The following is a 23,858-nucleotide window of genomic DNA, read 5'->3' on the forward strand; positions in this document are numbered from 1 at the left end:
ATTTATTTTTATATAATAAATAGAAACTTTCTTCTCCTGTAGCAATGCGGCTACTGCTTGGAATTGAACCAAATTTGGTGTGTAGGCTTAAATAAGGTAAACTAACAAATTTATCAAGTAGCCAGTGCGATTTGAGAAAAAAGTCATTCTTGAAGAGCCCTAATGTCCATGTCAATACAGCAAGCTTCGCTAGTTTCGCACTATACAGCATAGACCCGTATCACTGAATTAGAACGATATCACAAGCATTTCGTTCAAATCACATCAATTAGACAACTTGAATAATCTAAGTTGCACAAGTCTGGATATCAGAGTGCGCCGTTAGCTATCATAAAATTAGCACAAGCCTGCCTATTTCTAACAGGTAAAGAGTGAAGTATTTACCCAGTCGAAGATAGGAACCAAATATACACGCTTCAAGAGGGTATCGTTACAGCATATAGTTTCTCCGCTCGTTCCAAGTTTCCAGGCTACAGCAGTGTAGACAAGGGACAAGTGTGACATCGGAAGGGCGCATCGTATACAAAAGCACGGTGAGTTTACTTTCAGAGGTCCCATCGCACATTTTTCTATCTCGGAAAGGAATGCATATCGCGAGCAGTTAGAAACAAAACAGAAAGCAACAAAAATCAACATAATCGTATATATGATCCAGCGACGAGCCGTGAGTATGGCAATAGAATTGAAGATTATATATTTCAGTCACAAGAAATCGTGACGCAGGTAAATTCGTTGCGACATCACAGAGAGCTGGTCTTGGCCAAGAGCTTGTCGCAGGGCGACGATTTGCCGTCCTCCAGGCCCAGGCCGTTGATCGAAAACTGGGAGTTGCCTCGGCTCTGCGACAGTACAGGGCTGCCCCGCCGCGAATGGCCGCCGGTCATCTTGGTGGCCCGGAGAGCGTTCGCGTACTGTGCCTTTGTGATCTGAAAACAAAGTAGATAGGTGTTGGGCTACCTCCCACTTCAATCACCAGATGTTTTACAAATTGGACTTTGAATAGTATACTGCTATTGAAATAGCCCCAAATATTTCCGTTGACACTCGTCAGGGGTAATCGTCAGCAATTAGTAGAGAATTGCAAAGAACAATGTACATCAACAATCGTATCACCAAGTATAACCGCACCGGTATATGAAATTTCGAATAATCAGGGCGAAGAGAGCGCGTAATCTCAATGTACTATTTTTAGATGGTACAGTCCTGTAGGCATGGACTTAGTCGGCCTATTTTGATGAAAGTCGACTACAAGGCACACAAATGATAGTGTGGACGGCCCCTACCATTGGCAAACATTCGTTGGATAAGCCTGCTTGTGCGACAAATTATCGAAATTTCATGCCGGTGACGTCATATTTTGTGACGCGATTGTTGATAGACAATCTTCTTTTTCCCAAGTGTCTACTAGTTGCTGACGATTACCCCTGGCGAGTGTCAGCCGAATATATTCGGGTTTATATCAATATGAATATACTATCCGACTGTATGTTGAAGTTCTGTATCTCCAAGATGCTTTTCACATTGGATTTCGTGCAGTAAAAGGTAGTTTAGAAGGTAGTAAAGTGGAAGGTTTTAAATATACTACACTTGTTCAATGTTCATTGTGCTAAAATAGGTTTTGCCTGCTGCGTTACCGAGGACACTTCTACTTCTCGACTTTCCAGATATTCAGCAAAAACTAATTCCTTTTTACACATTGGTTTTTGGAAGTAGAAGGCACATTAGAGGTATGTTTGCATCACTCGTTATCAGTGACATTGCCATAACAACCAGGCGCAATAGCCTCTGTATCACAACTGACTATATTTTTTTCGACAATTGCATCAATTTGTAGATTTGAAGAGCTTGTTGGCAGTACAGAACTGCAATATGCAATTGTATAGTATATTCAATCATGTTGAAATGAACACGTATATTTTTGGCAACTAGAAGGGAATTGCAAAGAACATGGTATATCAACAATCATATCACAATGCACGCATCGAGCTTAAGCGCTGTCTTAAGCCCCGGTAATTGAAAATTTCATGCTGGTGACCGATGTTCCCTCTAAGCTGTGTACGTGCGCAAATGCGCAGTGCCGACACGGTCTCTGCGCACAGAAAATCTAATTTGCGCACAGGAAACCCGAAGCGATAACCTTTTTCTATAGTCGTTACGCACTGTCGTCCAAACGCCTCCGCAGCGAGTTGGTGAGTGTGCGCAGACTCGTCAAAAATTCGAGGGAACATTGCTGGCGACGTCATGTTTTGGTGATACGGTTGTTGATATAAAATGTTAGAACAACTAGTACTAGTTGCCGACGATTACCCCTGACGAGTGTCAGCCGGAAGTATTTGGGCTTGTTTCAATATGAATACACTATTCAATTGTAGATTTATTTGCCATTTTGGGTTGGCTGAAAATAGCGATCTCAGATCAGTTACTAAGAGCATACGGCGACCCCTTTGCCCAATACACTTTTTGAAACTACTAGAGTACTTTTCAAATCTTCATTTTCCACTTCCACTGTAGTCTTGCCATGTCTCGAAGGTGACGCGTACGTCTAGCACTAACGACAATTATTTTGACCATCTCCGCCAACAGCGTCGCTCACCTTCAAATATTTCACCGAAGTCACGGCGAGAAGCGAGTAGTCGGGTTTGAAATGACCGACCGCGTCGTGCGTGGGCGATATCGTCCCCGGGTCACTGTCGGTGGTGCCTGACCTCGACCGACCGTGTCCTGAAACGACAAAAAATTCGTCGCCACCCAGCTACATCGACATCGCGGCAGACTTGGGACAACTAGATAATTCCAGCTGTCAACTTGAGCTACATGCTGGTCATCTAATTCGAATCTGATTTGTGAAATGTTTCCATGCTTTCATTTCCGGTGGTCCTGAAAATGCTATAGTGCAAAACGAGCTAAGCTTGCTATGCAGACATTTGCCATTCTCTTACCCATGACGATGAACTCTGATTTGCTATGAACTGGCGTGATTCGATTTACAAGTTTTCGCGAATTCAGTTATTCTACTTCTTATCTGATTTGAAATAAAAAACTGTGTAGCTATAATTCTAATTCTGGTACAATTTGAAAAAAAAACTGTATTGCTATATTGGAAAGAATGTAGCTATAATTCTAATTTTAGTCTAATCGGATAAAAAAAATGTAGCTATAATTCTAATTCAAGTCTAATTTGGAAAAAATGTAGCTATAATTCGAATTCTAGTACAATTTGGAAAAAAACTGTATTGCTATATTGGAAAGAATGTAGCTATAATTCTAATTTTAGACTAATCGGATAAAAAAATGTAACTAAAATTCTAATTCATGTCTAATTTGGAAAAAAACTGTAGTCATAATTCTAATTCTAGTCTAATTTGGAAAAATTGTGTAGCTATAATTTGAATTTTAGTCTAATTAGTAAAAATGTGTAGCTACAATTCAAATTTTACTCTATTTTGTAAAAGAAAATGTAGCTATAATTCGAATTTTAGTCCAATTTGTAAGAAACTGTAGCTATAATTCGAATTTGAAAAAAAATGTAGCCATAATTTTAATTCTAATCTACTTTAGAAAAGCCAAAAATTTTCTACTTGTCAACTCTGCATGGTGGCAATTTTCTTTCGCGAGTGCCATGGCAAACTAGGGCAGTTTCGTGACAAATTTCGACATCACGCCGTACCTTCATTCAGTTGAGTGTGGGCCACCGACAGAGTCCCTTGCAAGGCAGGCACGCCGAAATAGGAGAACGCCCCGGTCTCGAATTCCATCTCTTCCTTGCCGACGATCACTTTCGCCGTGCCCTGTGAGAGCAGTTCAATTTTAGAAATAGTAGCAATTGGCAGTATGTAGAAATCGTGATAGATGCAGCGTGCTGCTCCAGAGCTGTTCCAGTATCACTTTTTGAACAACCATTATTGTTTACTACAAACCAGCCGTGGCGGAAATTAAAGAAAATAACTTAACTACTTCAAGTCTCCTTGACAAGTCTCCTCCAAGACACCTCAAAGTCTCGACTTGGAACACATTCCAGGTAAACTATGAGAGTATGTTTCCGTTATGGCATGTTACCAGCTGGAAATTCAAGAGAGAATGACTGTGAACAATCTATGTAAGTAATGCTTCAAATCGGATCAACATCAGATATCTGTCTCGATAATCCGTGTGCAAACAAGATATCTGATAAAACCAAACAAATTTCGTGCATCAGATACCATCGATGCTTTAGATCTTGTGAGCGTGACACTAAAAATAACCGCACACATCGTCTTTAAATCCTTATTTTCAAATGAAACACCGTAGATTGCTTTAGGCCAAAAACTTAGACGGTAGAACTATTGGAATGCATGCTGCACAAATATTCATTTTTCTAAGAGACACATACTTCCAATATCAGTACAAAGAAGTCCACCGGTTTGCTCGCCTTGTAGATGTACAAATCCTCCTGGTGCGACGTGTCGTCATGAATCAGCTGCACGAAAACGTCTCTCTGAAAGGAAGGGATGCACTCTCAACACCCGGGGATCATCCCAGACGAACGGTTAACTCATCGCACCTGCTTCAGTAGACGAGGTATCATTTTTTCCGAGAGTATGCTGAACGGCGCGACTTCTGTCAAAAATTTGTAGTAATTGCAAGCATTTCAAGTACATGGCCAGGGCACGTTTCGATCGCTATGTTAGTTGTGCAAATTCGGCAGATTTGTTACTAGTAGGCCTCTGGACTTCGTTTGTTTCGAAGATTTTGCTCTGTCTGTGAACTTACCATTTGATATTTTACAGCTTATAGGCCACTTTATATGTCTACCATTGAAGACGGCCCATTGTCTGCTCATTGTGAATCACAAACGGTCAATGAAACAAATACGTTGACATAGTGTTATGGTCAACGTACCGCAATATCCTAACTGAAGCAAGACTGCTCGGGCATTGCACGGTTCTTATATCAAGAAGCGCATAATGAACAATTATGACGTAGACAAAATTGTCAGCATGAAGCAACACGGTCACCAGCAGTCTACGCACAACTTGAGTGTTGTCAGCCAACAACTGCTGCTGTTGAAAGTTCTTTCTCCGTTCTTGGCAAGCTACTTAGTAAGGATGGACACTTTGTACCCGAGAATGTAGGAAACTATCTTTCGTTGAAATACGACAAATTTTAATTACTTCTAGCATAATAAGTGATGTAACTAATGGAATTATTTATAGGGCCAGATTTCGTTAAAATAACACTGGTCAACAAAATGAAAATAAATTTTTTAGGCAGAACATCTGAGAGCCGTTTTAGGGGTTTTTGAGGTTGCTGATTACGAATATCACATTAGTTTTGTCAGATTGGTTCTCTGTCAGAAGATATTTATACCCCTAAAAAAGCCCAAAATTACTGTATTTACCCTTAAATATTTCACTTCGTAGGAAGAAAATTGTAGTTTTTCTAATTTTATACTGCGCATAAATGGCTAATTGACTATGAAGAACCCTCATGTCATTCTCAGTCATTCTATCAATATCAAAATGGCATGATGCGAAATATTTGTTTGTCAAAAAAGCAGTTTGTCAAGCCTAATAATTGTACTTTTGTACAACGGAAATTCATATTTTCCTGTATCAATTGGCCATTCTACCAAGATTAAAGATGAGTATAAAACTATAAAATTTGTCCTTGAAAGGCTTAACTACAATACTCATAGGTGTCTCATTTCTTTTGACTGGTAAATGAATAATTTTCCACCGAGTCAACAAAGTGGGTATACCTAGTAACCCTATCAAACTGAGAAACTTAAATCTGGTATCTGGTATATTCGACTGCTGATGAAAGATTCCAATTTCACATTAGGAGCTCACAGCATGTAATTTCTCCTAAGATGTAGTAAATAAAACTTTTTAGCTGATCACAAAGCACCCAACTACAAACAGTTGGTCCGAAAATTCGTATCTGCATTTCGAAAACTTGGAACAAACATGAGCATAAAAGTTCACTTCCTGTTCAGTCATCTTGATATATATCCTGATCATCTTGTCGATTAGCAAGGGGAGAGGTTCTACCAAGACATCAGAACAACAAAAGAAAGATACCAGGGCAGATGAGATGAACCATTGAACATATTATGTTAGACCAGGGCTGGCCAACCTTTTCAGCCAAAGGGCCACATTCGATTGACGATACGTTACGCGGGCCACTTGCCGCGCGAAGCGCAAAAATTTTTTGAAGTTCACAGGTCAATAATATTGTCACCTGACTATATTGCGGGCCTGCTGTATATCGCTGGGCTCAGTTTGCAAGGACTGGGCTATCGGCGTCTGGACACATCGATATCGGAAGTTTCGACCAACATACATCAATCGACGGTCTTTCTGCGAGTGCAAACGCAAAGTTGCATATGTCGAACGTCACTCTGTCTCGTAATCGTGAATATAGTTAGATTCAATCTGATACATTATGCGTTCTTCTATTTTCACAAAGGGGTAACAATATTACAAGCAGGAAATCGAATGACAACATGTTGCGCGAAGCGTGTAGAAAGTATTTACTTTTGATAAATCTATCGCAAATTATTCTGCTTCATTGTAGTGTACGAAGATCTGCCAATATGTGACTGGTTCATAGATCTGCCAATGCGTGGGAACTGATACTTTAGTCATCACATCTCAAGTGTTGCCTGGTTCGCCTCACAAGTTCACAATCTGTGCAATCCATTTTTGATAACATTAGAAATTTCGGAATTTACCTCGCGGGCCACTCAAAACCTTCTCGCGGGCCACATGGGTTGGCCGGCCCTGTGTTAGACCATTGCCGGAACCTTTCGAGAACCTGCACTTAATAGCTTAAAGGCGAAAATCAAAATCGTACAAAAATCAATTTCGATTTAAAATATATTAATAATATTGTATTCCAACTGATTATTTCAAATTTACAATAGGTGGTTGGTGTAAAACTGATTGAATTAATGCCACGTTATTTGACTATCTAGGCAAATACTTATGTACATGACTGGAGTAAATTTATGTACATGGTATCCGTGAAAGTCTGTAACTATGATAAATCTATTACCCCTAAATATAGTGCTGTTGCTGTATTTTGATATAAAATAGTCTTCTGTGTGTAAAAATAAAAAGTAGATTGAATTTCTAAACTTTATAGTACGACTAAGCCAATTTTATATCCAGTCACTACCCCGAAAATGGGATATTTTGGTCAAAATAGCCCAATGGGTTATCTCCGCAACAAGAGCCAATTTGAAAAAACTAAGGTCATATTCGAAATCAGTGCCCTTCAGAACCCCCAAAACCACTCTTACTTTGTCTGCCTAAAAATATGTGTTGACCAGTGTAATCGTTGTTCATGTAAAAATTTGTCAGTTTTCAAGTCAAAAACATTTTTTCAGGCCAAATTACTTCGTTAGGTCATACAGTTCCAACCACAAATGAAGATAAGTAGTACAGTTTTAAGAGTATGTGCGAAAACACCAAATTTGCATACGTAAGGTCAGAATTGGGTCAAAATTGAGTTTTTAGTTGAAAAAAAGTCAAAATTTTGATTTTTTAGGTCAAAATCTTTTGTTTTTTAGGTTAAAAAAAATCACCCACAGTTATTAGCTAGACCCACTGTTGAGCGGTACAACACAACCAAATCACTAGTGCAACAGTATTATGGACATATACAAGGTCACCGAATGGTATTAAATAGCACATAGCCTGTGAAGGGTAAAGTCAAGTGTTGCCATTGCAAATTTTTATGTCACACGAAACCGCACGAGTCACCACATAGCTTACCACATGAGGTTACTATGGGACAATCTGATGCGGTTCAGCGCTCAACACTTGCCACGTTGCCGCATAACTACGTCGAGCGCAACCATTTTCACATGTGTGGCAAAAATATCAGGCTATGGGTAATCTCGTAAACCGTATCAATTCAAATTCCGGCAATTGATTTTACAGGCTAATTTCACGGTCAAAATCAATTGTAGCGTTCCGGGATATTGCTTTTCAATGGAGAATAAGCGATCTGGCGGCGATTATTATCGTCTTATAAACAGTGAAACGCTGATTTTTCAAAAATATAATTACCTAGTACAAACATTGCATGACAGGATAGCACGGAGGGGTGGTGCAAGACATAGAAAGCCTATGCATATACAGTTATGCACAGATCGCGAGTATGTATATCATGAATCGGTCCTATAGTCCTATATGCCGCAAAAAATAACAGTTAAATAGTATATTCATATTGAAATGAACCCGAATATTTTCGGCTGACACTCGTCAGGGGTAATTGTCAGCAACTAGTAGAGAATTGGAAAGAACATTGTATATCAACAATCGTATCACAAAATATGACGTCACCATGAAATTGCTGGTGACGTCATATTTTGTGATACGATTGTTGATATACAATGTTCTTTCCAATTCTCTACTAGTTGCTGACGATTACCCCTGACGAGTGTCAGCCGAAAATATTCGGGTTCATTTCAATATGAATATACTATTTAATTGTATATTGAAGTTCTGTACCTCCAAGAAGCTCTTCAAAAAATAACAGCAAGGACAACAATATACAGTGTCCTATTCCTATATGACGAAATTGTGGTATATTATTAACAAAACCTCTTTATTCATAACGCGATCAACGTGAAGGCCGAGAAACGGGTTTCAGTTCGACAGGTGAAAAGTTATACAAAGAATAAAGAATTTGTCACAATAATCCCGATCATAAGTAGAGAATGCTACCTGTGGCCAGGTAACGGTGTACAGCCAGCATGATTTGAGGCGATATGGTTGTTTGCTTTTCAGAGTGATCCAGGAACACGGACAGATCCATCGGCGTCTGTCGCATTTTATTCACCTGCTTCGTCTTATTATCCACTGTAAAAACAGGATACCGGTTCACGGATGAATACAAACGAACAAAACATCACCGAAATTTTAAATATGCCTTGGCCGTGGCATTTAGCTATGTTACGCTTCGCCAGAGCTCAAATTTAGAAATATTAATCCTACAAAACAGTCTCACACGCTTCGTGAGAGACAATGGAAAGGCAAGGTCAAGTTTTCAGTTCAACGACTTTCTCAACACATTATCTCTGCGTTAATAACGTTTAACAGCGATTAAATCAGCTAGCTACCTGACACGTGGGGCTTATGTTACGTAAGCTACAGCTGTGAAGTTTGCTCAAGATGACCTTTATAACTCATAGCATAATATAAGTAGAATACAAAAGGTGACCAAATTTTATAACAGCACATCGAAATCGTTATAATCTGAAAATCACCTCAAAATGATTTAGCTGCCATAACCATGAACTTTGAACGAGTAAATCCAAAATTTAATCAAGACCAAATTGAATATATCAGATTGCATTCAATGCATCGATCGAATGGCGCGTGCTTTCAGATTAAAATCACAAACAAATGCTCCGCACTGAACCATTCGTAGGCCCCATAAGTTATCATAGAAACAAATAAAGCTACTTTCACAGGGCACGGACAGCGCTAGACTTCAAGTCTGAATCGTGTAATAACGTACAAGATAATATTTTCAATTCAGGACGTCGGTGGCGTTTGATTGACTCTAGCTTGTAGTGTTTGAATGTAACCTGGTGCATGCATGTATATTCATTTTAATATTTGCCTGTAGCAATTCAATGGAACTTGATGCATATCCTATGGGTATATGTGTATGTAGTACTGCCATAGCTGCTACTTCCAAGCTCTTGGATGGCACCAGCACAAAGACCTTGTCATGTTAGGTTGCCTGAACAGTTTTACGAATTATTTATTGATATTGAAACATTATCGCTACCATAATTTGCAATTCGAGGGTCAATAAATTAGGTTTCTTTCTCTTTCTGTACCACGATTTTCATTAGGCGCTAGCTCACAACCGAGACTACAGCAAAGTTAAGGCGCCGTGTTCTCACTGTAAACGTCCGTCTCGTCAACAATTTCAGACTTGATAATTTCTTCGATAACGTCCTCCAACGTCACGATGCCCACCACCTCGTAAAACGGGTCGCCGTCGCCTTCGTTGTTCACTCTCTGCACGATGGCCATGTGAAACGCACCTGCCGAAAAAACAGAGGCGGTCAGCAACAAAGTAGGCTACGTCCCATGTCAACTTTGCCAGTGTACACAAGCATGTTTTTTACACTTGCCTCACTAAAGCGGATATGAATTTAGACTACTCCCATTTCTACTGTGAAGTTGTATTGCATAAGGTCAGCATGATTTTTATGCGGGGAATGCCATTAGAAATGCACGTGATAGCCCCTGTATTATGGTAACTATATCATTTCGGAAAATTCCATTTTCAAACTTCAAAGAAACTGCTGAAAGTAAGCGAATTCTCGACAAAATCTACTTTTTCAACTGCATACCGGAGTAGCTGTCAGACTGATAACTTTCTGCTTCTACTCGGAGTAGTTCTGGCATGTCCTGGAAATACCAGTACATATCCAGTAGAAATTCACATTATTACCTCACGTTCTAATTGAGTATCCACACCGGCTATTCCGACCGCCTCTTCAAAAAAATCAAAGCAGAAATAACAACATATAACAGCACGGGCCATACCGAAATCCATTTAAAACACTGGAAGGGGTCCCGGTGATGTGTAGTGGTAATTGGCACAGTCGTAATATATGAGGTCTCTCATCAAATTTTGGGCGAGAAGTCGGGACCCGTGTCACAGAACGGCTTAGTGATCACAAAAGACAGAGAAGGGCATACAGGGAGAAAGTATCAATGATACGCTGCACAAGCTATTGTGAAAATGCAAAGCAATTCACACCCCAAATAGGGCATTTCCAATGATTTGCAATGAATAAAAATATAGTTGAATCGCTGGTAGGCCTACTGTTGTATTTTCTCATTGGGCAAACTTTGGAGTAAAATTTTGATCTCAATAACCATGTCACACGCTCAAATCAATGGTGCATTCAAGCATTGCCTACAGTCCTACACAATGAAATTATGTGTGTACCGCACGCACACATCCAAGACAACAGCGTTCTGAAATAACAATGGTGTTTATATCAATTATGAGAAAATAATTCACAACAGCGATTCAATTTGATACTGCCATAGGTATTGGAGTATGATTGTGATCGGCTGCATGATTAGATTTCACTGGTCATTCCTGCTGACTGATCAATAAAAATTCCAAAGTAAGCTAGCGATTAATTAAGTTGCTAAATCTTCATCACTGAGTTTGGGCTCTTCGATAGTGGAGCTTTGCGACAGTGAGACACCTTAAAAATCAAGTATCGGTAATATGCTCGAGCCTCTACCTTTAGGCAGGCTACTTCAAAACACCAGTCCTGAAGTTGACGATGAAGTGCTAAGTAACTCAACTACTTTGCATACAGGACTTAGGACTATAGATAATTATTAAGGCGATTTTTTGACACGTCAAAATTGTAGCGTTAGGTCAAAAAATTGTCAAAATTTGCAACCTGCATAGGTTGAAATGGTGTTATGGTCAACGTACTACCGCAATATCCTAACTGAAGCAAAGCAAGACTGCGTGGGCATTGCATGGTTCTAATATCAACAAGTGCATGATGAAAAATTGTCAGAATGAAGCAACACGGTGTGTCACCGGCAGAGTACGCACAACTTCAGTGTTGCCAGCCAACAACTGCTGCTGCTGAACGCTCTTTCTCTATTCTTGGCAAGCTACTTAGTAAGGACTGACACTTTCTACCCGACAATGCAGGAAAGTATCTTTCGTTGTACTACAACAAACTCAATTATTTTTACCGTAATGCGTGATGTAACTACTGGAATTCTTCATTGGTCCAGATTTCATTAAAACTAAGTTTTTTCATGTAAAATTTGTCAGTTTTTAAGTCAGTACCAACCAGAAACGATGATAAGTATAGTACAAATCTAACATTAAGTGCGACAACACCTAATTTACATACACGAGGTTAAAATTTTGTCAAACTTAAGTCTTTTCAGGACACAAAACGTCAACATTTTGACTTTTTAGGTCAAAATCTTCTGTTTTCAAGGTAAAAAAATCGTCGTAATACTTATATATACATTCATGTCATGACAAGAACAATATAATTAAATCAGCGAGTGCATGCGGGCGTCACAAATTCTACTCCAAGCGGCACCCACCTTTTTTAAACTGTTCCAGCAATTTATCCAAAGTCGTGTCATTGAAGACGTAGTGCACAGGGTGGTTGTAGAACTTGGACACGGTCTTTAAAGGCATGCCATCGTCGGGATCGACAAAAGCAAGGTCCTTGACAAACAGCAGAGCCACAATGTTTGTCCGTTCCGATTCGTAGACGGGTATCCGAGTGAAACCTCTCGACATGATTTCTTGCATACACTGCCTCGGTAGAAAGACAACACACACTTCAAAACACAGTTGTAGCAGTATTTTTTATGTGTGATTTGCCTGTGTTATAGCATGATCTCAAGACATGCTAGTACAAAGCAGAAAACATCACTAACATGACAATCCTCTGCTTGCAATATTTCTTGAATATCCAGTAAGTTCACATACTTTGGTGCATATTCCCATTATGCACTCAGCACTCTCATTAATAATTATGATTGATAGCAGTTGTAAACATCATTACTATAGTTCGAAAGGTGAAATATCACGCTCGCATGATTAGCCTACACTGGCGGTGGATATTATGCAGACAAATATGAGAAAAAAATGGCATCATGAGTTTTGTACACTAGGGCTGTTCAACTTTCTTTTTGATATTTTACTGGGAGCTTGATAAAATTGTTAGGTGACCTAAAAAACGTTGCGCACCAATTTTAGCTCAATTCCAATCAATGGAGGCGAACTTATTGATGTTCAGAATTTAAGATTCCAAATCATAGTATTTACGGTGGGCAGAAATAAAATAAATATTTAAAGACTTTGCCACCGCAAATACTACTTTCGAATCCAATTGTACTCCAATAACTTTCATTGCAGTGGTTGGAATTGAGCCAAATTTGTTGTGTATTGTTTCTTCAGCCTACCTAACAATTTCATGGGTTATTCAGAAAAAGTCATCAAATATTTAAATTTATTTCTGTTAAATAAATCCAGAATTTTCTACTACAATAACTAGCCTACACTTCTACTGGTTGGAATTGAGCCAAAATTGGTATGAATCGTTTCGTTAGGTAACTTACCAATTTTATCAAGTAGCCAGTAATATTTGAAAAAGTTATTTTTGAACAGTCCTGTTGTACACACACACACACAGACACGCATGACACGCGCAAGCCAAACCAGTCAAATACGGTACCTTGAAATCGAGTACCGAAAAGATATCAACCATAAAGCAGTCGTCGATAGGAGTCATGACGTCTTCCACCGTTTTCGTTCGTAACTCCAAAGCACCTTGTATGATATCGACTTCATCTTTGGCGAGATCATTGTAAGGATCGGTAACCTGTCCGAAAAGTATTGCAAATTGAAATGTAGGAATGTAGCAATTTTGCGTCTATAGCAATTTGATTAACTTCCCTCGATTTAACCTTATGTCAAATCGATCTTCATATATACAAATATGTATCATCATAATGTAGAAAGATGGCTTCTCTGAGCAATATGGGACCGTTACCATTCAATCTGCAGCATTATTACATTTCAGCCAAGGAACTTGCGTCTCCCCATTGACCCATGTTGTGCATAGCGCAACCTCAGATGGTTGTTTGGCTTTATGAGTAAGGACGACACGTGTGCTTGACCGTTGCACCGGACTTGTTTTACTTAAAAACTGTGGCTTTTGAGGGTTAACTGATACTTTTAGTTAGCATATTACGCAGCCAAGGGTAGTCCCAAGATGGCGTAACAGCTCCACGTGTCCTGCGGAATTGGTAGCCGCTGACGGTTAAGCTGATATTATTCAGCTCTTATATTTTATTAATTATTCAGTTTACCGACTTCATTGTGGCCATACCAATGTTTCCGTCCTAAATAATTTAGGAGCCAATCCAGGCCCCCGAATCTTTCTCTCCAGCAGCGTTATTATCATCAAGTATTGTGTCAATGAAAAAGCGGACAGTCTCTAATTTTAATTACACAATATCACTTTCGCGTACTTAAACAACCAATCTGGGTTATGTGGCTTTGAAATTACTCATTGTAGTCTACATACAACTATTTTGACTAGAATAACAATGCACCAACAGTTATCAGTAACTATTCACTTCAACTTTTAACGACCAAAGTAGGTGCTATCTCTTTACACTGCTTCTACTTCTACTTCCATACATTAAACTAAACTACTTACATTCAACATTTTACCGTTTTCTAAGCAGTACAAAGTAGATTTAGGATGGATTGGGATTGTGTGGCATTACCATAACAAGGTAATATACCATCATTTTAAAAATCGCACCCATTAGCGGTGCAATTTTAAAAGCTGTTCCGGAAATTGGCTGTAAATTCAGTGAAACCTCGCCCAGAACCACTTGAGCAACTAAAAGACTTCCTGTTTTATATTTTAACTTCAAGTACTTTTGACATTACTTGAAAATGACTAGTAGCCAAGCCTGCTTTTAGCCGAGTAAGCAATTAACGACACTTTGTGTTTGAGCAGCATGGTGGCATTGAACCACGTGACCTCTCCAAGCATATCTGCTTGATTCTTCCATTGCACTCGCACAGGGACACCCATTAACATATTATTACCTACATTACAACATCATAACCATGCTGGTAAAGCCGTACCTTCAGCATTTCCATTAATTTGATACGGTTGTAGATAGTCCCCAATTCCTTGCCGAGAATGAGATCGAGAATTTTGCTAATAGGATATGAGAGCGGCGCGGTTATGATCATGAAAAACCTTGTCAACCAAATCGTGTAAGCACCAACACGTAACCCATGACGGGTACATATAGACTGCGGTACAATCTCGCCAAATATCACAATGCCTGTGAAAATAAGTAACGTTTTACACCATTGCATGAATCCGAAAATCCGACCACAAATTACCGATAGTCGAGCCTATAACGGCCCATAGTCCGGACACAATATCCTCTAATAATATCGTCATCGTGTTATTGACAAGAACGTTTCCCAGCAACAGAGTGCACAGGAGGTAATTTCCTTTGCGTCTAATCGGGTAGATGATTTTCGCGTATTTTTTTTCCGTCTTCGACCCGCAGTTCTGCACTATTTTCAACTCCATCGGGTCGAGAGACATGAGGCCCAGATTAAGCCCGGAGAAAAGTCCAGAAAGCATCAGGAGTACCACAATCATTCCAACCTGAGAATAAGAAGATCGTAGCTGCTAAAATCATAGCGAGTCAAGTACAACAAAACTCATCCATTATCGCCATGTCAACAAACCTACCCATTCAGATTGACCTAAGCACCAAAATAAACACGAAAGACTTGAGAGTCTAGTGCTCAGACATAGAGCTATCCTTAATTTATGATGGTGTATTGAAACAGACCAAGGAATTAGCGAACTTCCAGATGACAAGTCCTCAGAAAATAGATTGTAAGAAACTGTGGACAATAAAACTACGAATTGGGTGATTAAAGGTGAAATAAATACCTGCAAAGGAAGTGGCAGAAGACCGTGGTCGGCTTCAGTCGCAAACCTTGAATGGACCGACAGGTATGGTTGAACGCCTTGCGCAAGATACCTCCCACCACCCGATTTCACACACAAAAATATTTGTCGATCGTTGGTATCAGCGGAATTCAAAAGGGTGACGGTCGCTTTTGCCAGCGTGTCACTGACCGCGGTTACGTTAAACGATGACTGCACCTTGAACTCGTCGCACGCGGCCCCGTTGGCAATGCGCTGCCAGATGAAGGTGATGTAGGAAATGTCTGTCACGTTAGTTCCAAAGAGTAAGATATCTGTCTTCTGCCCGATGTAAGCAATTGCGACTCCATTATCGGTGTAATTTCCTGAACGGCAATATCAGACGAATCATCAGACACGGCGGTACATAATCAAGGAAATAGAATCACGATTGAAATGTACAGGCTAAATTTACATGAGATGCTTCGAGAAAAATGTAACACCGTGAAATTGAGTCATATAGTAGCATAGGTTCCTTGTTATTGCCTTTGGTAATGATGATAGTCTTGGTAATAAAAATGATCACGATAAATACGTTATCGGAGCGAGTGCAATAGCACATTGAATTACTTCGATTCATCGAGGGCAATCGCGTTACAAAGATCTCATCATGACACGTCAATATAGTTGTCAAAAGATCTTGGCAAACCTACAAAACGGGTGATGTAGATCGTGAGTTGAGGCGGGTGTTACTGTATAACATCACTTACAGAGTCATGATATTATAAACTTAAATCACGGTGCATAAAGTCTAACTTTAAGAATTCCTACATAGGCTACTGTATAGCCTTTCTGGCTCTACCAGACATCCGATACACATCCTAAACAACCAAACGAACTAGTACAGTAATGCAAAGATCAATTCAATTTACGAGTGTCAGGCTATAAAATGTGACAAAGGAATGTTCAACTTTCTCAATACTATTTATCAATGACAGCTGTATCAAGTCAGAAGTAGCCTACCATTTACAGACATCATCAAACCACTGGTAGAGTCATTATAGAAAGGTAAGCCAAACATTCACATATTTGAAACGCACAGATCATTACTCAAAATTTGATAACACAACAAGGCAAAAGCTTACCTGAATTCTCCAAAGCCAGACCAGTGACTTGAGCAGACCCTTCAGTACTCGCACTGAAGAAAAGAGCACAAAATAAGACCAGCCAACTCCTTTTTAGATTCTCCACTTCAGTGAACACTGATGATTTTCTACTACAACGACAGGCCAGTATCATTCTACAATACCAGCAGTGAAAAGTCGGAATTACCTCAATTGATATGCCTACAAAATTATCTGAAGCTTCAAATGAAATTGTATCTAATTAGATGAATCGACAGATGAGTCGGATCAAGTTTGTGAGACATGAGGGGAATGTCATGACAATGAATCACTCGATTACATGTATCCAAAGGGACCCCATACAAGGAAGACTTCATGACACAGCAGAATAACTGGGATGACATAGAAAAGATGAACGTTTGGTAGCAATGAACTCATCACACACTCGCAATTGATGAGTCATAGTCAACACAATCAAATCCATACAAGGTTATGGCTATAATTATACTACAACTACAACAATTATAACAATGGATTAAAATCAACTACCATAAGGACAGGGTCAATTGTGGCAATGTGGCATCCCCAAGGAATATTTCTACCTGTTGGGTTTTACAATCGTTATAATTATATGCATATACGTCAAATATCATGCTATATAAGATCAACACTCTGATTGCATAACACTACTTGTGTAGAAATGTCTACTTCATCAAATCAGTTGGTACAGTACAGTCTGTGCAATCTACTGGTTCAATTCCGCAAGTTTTGGAATTACAGGCACGTTTACTTGTTTGAATATTCAGGATGACTGTAACACTCATTTTAATGAGGCAATATGACACATACCCGTCACTTTCATAAGATTGAGAACAAAAGAGTGATATAGATATGAAATAAGTGACTGTTTTGGCTGCGATATGCCGGTAACTCTTTAGGACTACTGCAACAGCGTTATTGAAACTAATGTATAGGTACTCGTAGAATTCATGATTGTTTATGATACAACTTAGGGCAACCACCCTAGTTTCAATCACATGATTACGTTGACTGCAGAACTAATGTGAGAATGCCAACTTTTCAATTAGGACTTTTCAAGTACAAAAAATAATATAAGGTATTCAATAAATAAAAGAGCTTCCAATACCTTTATTTGAAAGGATAGGGACAGAGTAGGGTAAAATGTGTTACATATGAAAAGCAACATCAATCAAAACGATAATGAACATAGAAAATAGCCTACTGGCTGGCATTTCCAAACTAGATCCAGACATCACACAATACGCAACACAGCTGCTCAAAAAAGACTAAAGCTTGCAGTTGATACTGAACTACAATTCAGAAATTTGAAATCAAGACCAAGCAGTTGGCGGCACACGTTACTATCACTAAATCAAGACCCTCATTTCATATGTCACCAGTCTGAAAATTGTCAAAGCATTATGCCAACACTTTGCTGACAATCATCCTGCATCACTATGACTGACCAGTGAGTAGTGAACTATCAAGACAATTTCACAGCTATTCAGCAATACAGTCTCAAGAATCCCACCTCAGCAGCATAGTACATCCAATTGTAAAATAGGCCTTACAAAAGTATGGTAAGCATACTGGCCGACTCACTGGAATAAATTTCTACCGTTCAGCATTGTTATCGTGCTTTGTTATAATGGGTAGTTTGATATTATGGGCCATTCATGAATGAAGACTACCTATACATCATTCTTTAATTCAAGTTTTGATTGCACACATAATAGTCACGGCACATTGGTCTGAAAGAGATCATTTATCAACACTCGCTGGCTAAACTCAATACATTATTATCTATCTAGGTAACATGGAGACGTTGAATACCCAAATTTACCACATTTCTTACAGGAAATAAGGGCGTTATAGTTTTCTCTCAGTGGTAAATGGTGCAATGTAGATGCAACTTGAGATCCCACTTGGATATTGTTTCAATCAACTCAAGGGATAAGCAGATTGGACTTTGTGTTCCTAGTCATTAATATTTGACCGATATTGCAGTCTGCAAGAACATACAAGTTAACAGAACAGTCTGAGTAGGATACATCAGAGTTTGTTAATTGTAGCCTACCATACATCTAATTATTTCCATGTATAGAATTGGTAATCTTAGTTGGAAGGCCCAAGTTCATCGTTTGCAACACTAATAAAGCTTTTCACAACAGGATTTATGCTGCACCTGCAACATAATGAATCAATTTAATATTACTCCTAGACTAGCCTACGGTACCGTATGTGTTATTAACATGGCATGGCAAACCCGATTTGGGTATCAATATCATTATCAATAACAAGCTAAATGATGCCCCAATGTTACTTCTATATCAAAAACTTTGCTTTTCAGTGAGATGATTCATTATGAAGCCTATAAATAATAATCAATATTATAGAATATTCGGACTCTATTATAGCAAATGCTTGATTCACAAACAACAGAACCGGAAAACAGAGTGAATGCCATTATATGCTTCCCTTGTTGTTTATGTAATGCGGTGTTGGACCGGTGTGGAATCCAAAAGAATTAAGTGTAATCACGGATTCTTTAAATTGTGTTATACATGAAAATATCATTGTTACTGCAACTGACATACTTTCAAAATATACATTTGATTGATAGCATTACATACTCAAACTGGCAATAAAGAACAATTCAAGACATTACATGCACCAAATGGTAGAAAGAGTTTTTGCCTTCCATTTATCATTGCTAACAAAACAGCATGACATAATCAAGATTGTGGTTCATTTGTTATACCGTGTCAATCAAAGTTATCTAATTAAACACATTTTGCAAGGAAATCGGTATGTTTAGTAATACGGCGACAACATAATCCTAATGAATTTATATACTACAAAAACCATTATGTCAGCCTAAAACTCCAACATCCAAGTTTCAACACACCGCTAGGCGCATGACAGATCACCCATGCAATGCATATTCATTACCACACACACATAGGCCTACTACTAAGATATTATTATCAGTAATCCCAGCAGTGCAAGTGTACTGTAAATATGGTTTTAATACACGCACTTGGGTGTATTGGGAAAGTACCACTGAAGCTCTCCAAACATTGTGTAATTGGTCCCTCAATAGGTTCCGAAAGTGGAAATAAACTGTCCCGCGATTATAAGTCTAGTCACTCAAGGAAAATTTTGATCACACGGAATAAATACCTTGATTCCACCAGGTGTTACACCACTGTGATTTAAGGATTTCTATTTATTTTAAAATTGCAATTAGTAGTTAATATTGGGATACTTTCGTACTTAAGCATGCTTGTAATCTATACATGACTCAATTCAGTCCCGTGCAATCAACTTAACCTGAAATGTAATCCAACCATATTAGGCTGTGATCTATCAATGAATTTCATTACCGTACATCATCACAATTATTAATATCAAATTGTTTACCAGAATATACATAGAACCGGTAAGCCTGATGAAATCATACTCGTGTTGTGTGCAAAAAATGTAAACAAAGTTAAGTTTAACTGCAAATTACAGGAATCACAGCACTCCATAATATCATTGATGAGAGATTTCACCAAATATAAGCCTTTGTTTATCAGCATACATTTGATAAAAATGTCACTGCAAAACAGAGGCCTTAACTTGATGAAAATAACAGGTTTACGTCAAGTCACTAGTCACTAGTCAAAAACATGGATTCATAGGCATGACTCATATAGTCTTAAGCAATCTCACAATTATGGCACCGGTAATGTATCATTTACTATATTAGGTACACTTGGAATCACGTGGATGGTGGATCAACGTTACATAGGCTTACAATTGGCTTACAATTGTATCTTACATATAACTGCGATGGAAATAGGCCTACTAATCGGATATTATCTACAAACTAACTGCCTATGCTATGCAAATAATGTCGGTAAATCACAAAAATAGACATTCAGGCAAAAAACTGACTTTTTGACGAACAACATCAACCAAAGATGCTCATTGCTCAGCAATATAACGAGAAAATTAAATATAACAGTTTATCAAAAAATAAAACCCATTCATTGCCACCTTCTCTACAAATGCAGATAAACGATAGAATGATATACCGAAAGCTTGAACCGTGAAGCCGGTTGAAGATCGATCGAAATATTAATATTCAACAACAAACCACAAATATTCCCAAAATTCGAGCAGCCACATACTGATAAGAAACTGTTTATGCACAGTTGAATGACATGCTCGAGTAATTTCAAAGGAATAAACAAATCTGAACGGACCAATGGACCGTTTCATTATGTAGGAATGGGTTTTTCAAAAATCACCCCAAATACGCATATTTTCATCGAGTCTCTACTGTTAAATTATAGATAACCAATATCAGTTTATAGTTCAGAAAATGACATAAACATATTTATGTATACGACATACAGAGTTGAACGAACATGAGCACTGAGCAGGGAAATCTCACCCAACGTCCCAGTAGCCTGAATGAAAGAATACAATAAAATGATTCAGATATAAATCAGTTATTAGCATATCAACCATGGTTTCTCTTATACATATTCATATCGGTTATACTGTGTGAAAAGGCATTATACTCATTTAACATACCTGTTTATTTATGAATGCTTGGACCGTGGTCAGTGAAATTAATATCGGATCCGGTTAATCTGCAAAAGATCTTGTCTCCAACAATCACCAATCACGATCTTGCAGATATGGTTGGACCTAAAAATTGATTGACATAGAATCTGGTTATGCTAAATATGGATTACTGTAGTTTTAATTATGGAGTACAAGCATGTCTTACATTATATTCGACTGCCAGCCTATAGTGATTTAGATTTAGAGCAGAACATCAACAATTTTCATCAATTCATCAATGTCGATGTAATGAAGAATAAGAAGGCGACATTTGGTGTAGTCCAATAATCAAACTCCCACCTTGGCCTACGAATATAATATCAAAATGAGAGAACATGGTAAATTTATAAATAGAGGCACATTACATACTGCGGATTGTCGGAAATCATTATAAGCTCACCAGTGACACGATGGAATAACAGCTTTTAGGAATCGCTACGATGATTCGCCACTTCGTTCTTCGACAGATATGTTTCACAATATCGGTTTACCAGTCATGGAGCATCTAAAATCAAATTATTTCAATTTTCACTTCACACTAGCATTAATTCGGGTTTAGGATAACAGAATTATAGTTATATGGGTGAGGTTTGTTGATGTGATTTGATGGTTTTCTCTACGCATTCGAATGCATATAGTCTAATAGGCATTACGTATTAACATGCTAACTACAAATGCCCTTCAACTCGACTACGATGTTCATTCCGAGGAGGTTACCCCAAAGGCGCAGATAATCGATTAACGTATAATAGTAGTTTCCATATAACTGGTTTCTCGTTAATTGATATAGGCTAATGAATGCGCTAGTGCATGGAACTGCAACTTTTATCACCGCGACGCTGTCAAACAAGTCCCCAATCACGATAACATGGCATTATACTGAGTTATAAATATGCAGTGCGCTGAAAGCCCGTTTTCTTCTATCCGGGTTACGTTACAATATTTACTAGATCATGGCTTAAAATCTAGCACATAATAATCAAAATGGTGCAAAGAGCTTGAAATTCAGGAGAGACCATTAGACTATATGAGACCGCCTCAAATAGGTCCTTTATGAAAACAGGTCAGGAAATTAGTCAGAGTTACTACTAAATATTGTATTTAGAGGAAATCAATTTACATTACACTGATTCATGACCAAATAGTATATTTTTCGATACGTAGGTCTAAATATGTTTACGCGGTCTAAACGAGGTTTTGGAGGACTTTGATATCGACGTTATCATCAGGATGTAGGCTATTCAACACAGCTCATCCGGCAATAAACTGCTGCAATATACCATTGCATCGCTCGTATTATGATCCACGAAATAGTCGCCGTAATTATGCAATGTGGTAATAAAATACCTTTCCTGCGCACACGGGTATAGTGAACATAACGTAACAGATGAAGTATACTGGTTGGATGTCGCGTTTGTTGATTATTGTCACATCAGAATCGCTGACACGATTCTTCTCGATGAAGAAGATCGCCTAAATATTTCCCAGCGGTCAAAGAGGTTATTTAAGTAGACGTATCGACACAAAAGCAGATTCAAGTACGATTAAAAGTATAATTTGCGGTCTTTGGATACGGCCAAAGTATGGCCTAAGTAGTTTTGAAAAGCTGTCATAAATACGCATTCGTTGATCGTCAAAAATAGAAGCTGACATCAGAGGTGGTCGTAGTCACCGTCGGTATTCAAGTAGAAGTAGAAGTAACGCCAAACTTTCTGCTCAAGTAGAAGTAGGAGTGGAGGTTCACAAGACAGTAAGTAAGTAGGAGTAGGAGTAAAAGTAGTCTAAAATCATAACTAGTTACTAAGTAGTGCGAGTAGGCATAATATACTTCAAGTACTTCAAAAAGTAGAAGTATACTTCGTTGCTGACCACCTCTGAATATTACTACGCTGGAAAGGGTTCAATGTGAAGATATCGTATGGCCTAATGATTATCCTGTCATTGGCCTGACATCACAAAGGTTGACAATTTCCAATTGCATTGGCCCACACAATAGTGATGTTGCGAGCCCCCAGAGAAGGTTACATAACAAGTTCGATGTGAACACCAGCATATGACATCGTGTTACGTCACCATTCTGGATTAAACGCGGGTCGCTTTGTCTTACTGTCAGTATAAATCAGTGGCTCCCAAACTTTTTAGATGGCATAGCACACTAGAAAAAAAACGCTCTATATACTGACGGACAATAGAAAAATGCAGAGAGAGAGAGAGAGAGAGAGATGATGATGATGATATTTTTCGCCTTCACCACCGAGATGCTTCGAAGACGGATATGCGATACAACCGTAAGCAGAGGTGGTCAGTAACGAAGAACTTCTACTTTTTTAATGTACTCAATTAGTTTCCAGTACTTGCAGTACTACTCAACTAAATTTAATTTTCCGCTACTTCTATTTCTACTTCGTAATATTTTCATTTTGCGAAGAAGAAGTAATCTATTCCTCCAATTAGGTAGTGGGGCTGAGGAATTTCGGGGCTGTTTTCACGGAGAGCTTTTTTGTCACAAAAGTTATCTAAAACGCAAAATTTTCATTGCGCTTCGCGTGAAGTAGCCTAGATATGAAATGACAAATATGTTTTCACCGAAATATCGGTCA

General features: G+C 38.6%; 1 protein-coding gene across 1 annotated transcript; it reads right to left on the bottom strand.

Annotated features, from left to right (window-relative positions):
* Positions 1 to 246: 246 nt before the first annotated feature.
* On the bottom strand, positions 247 to 19,835 carry LOC145440779 (metal transporter CNNM2-like). Its single transcript, XM_080318525.1, has 13 exons — positions 16,639 to 19,835; positions 15,518 to 15,879; positions 14,950 to 15,223; positions 14,683 to 14,888; positions 13,253 to 13,399; positions 12,111 to 12,327; positions 9,905 to 10,048; positions 8,715 to 8,849; positions 4,541 to 4,596; positions 4,370 to 4,474; positions 3,668 to 3,788; positions 2,594 to 2,721; positions 247 to 926 (listed from the first exon to the last, which is right to left on the bottom strand). The coding sequence occupies exons 1-13, from the start codon at positions 16,790 to 16,792 to the stop codon at positions 741 to 743; spliced, it is 2,235 nt and encodes a 744-aa protein (XP_080174651.1). The 5' UTR covers positions 16,793 to 19,835; the 3' UTR covers positions 247 to 740.
* Between the last annotated feature and the right edge of the window lie 4,023 nt (positions 19,836 to 23,858).

The sequence above is a fragment of the Botryllus schlosseri genome, chromosome 6 (assembly GCF_051294905.1).
Source record: "Botryllus schlosseri isolate E-star chromosome 6, Bs_hap1, whole genome shotgun sequence".
NCBI classification, from domain to species: Eukaryota; Metazoa; Chordata; class Ascidiacea; order Stolidobranchia; family Styelidae; genus Botryllus; species Botryllus schlosseri.

Coding starts and splice junctions, on each gene's coding strand:
- LOC145440779 (XM_080318525.1), bottom strand. CDS start 16,792: ATGATACTGGCCTGTCGTTGTAGTAGAAAATCATCAGTGTTCACTGAA. Junction 13,400..14,682: donor AATTAATGGAAATGCTGAAG/GTACGGCTTTAC, acceptor CTTTTCGGACAG/GTTACCGATCCTTACAATGA. Junction 4,597..8,714: donor ACACCGTTACCTGGCCACAG/GTAGCATTCTCT, acceptor AATTTTTGACAG/AAGTCGCGCCGTTCAGCATA.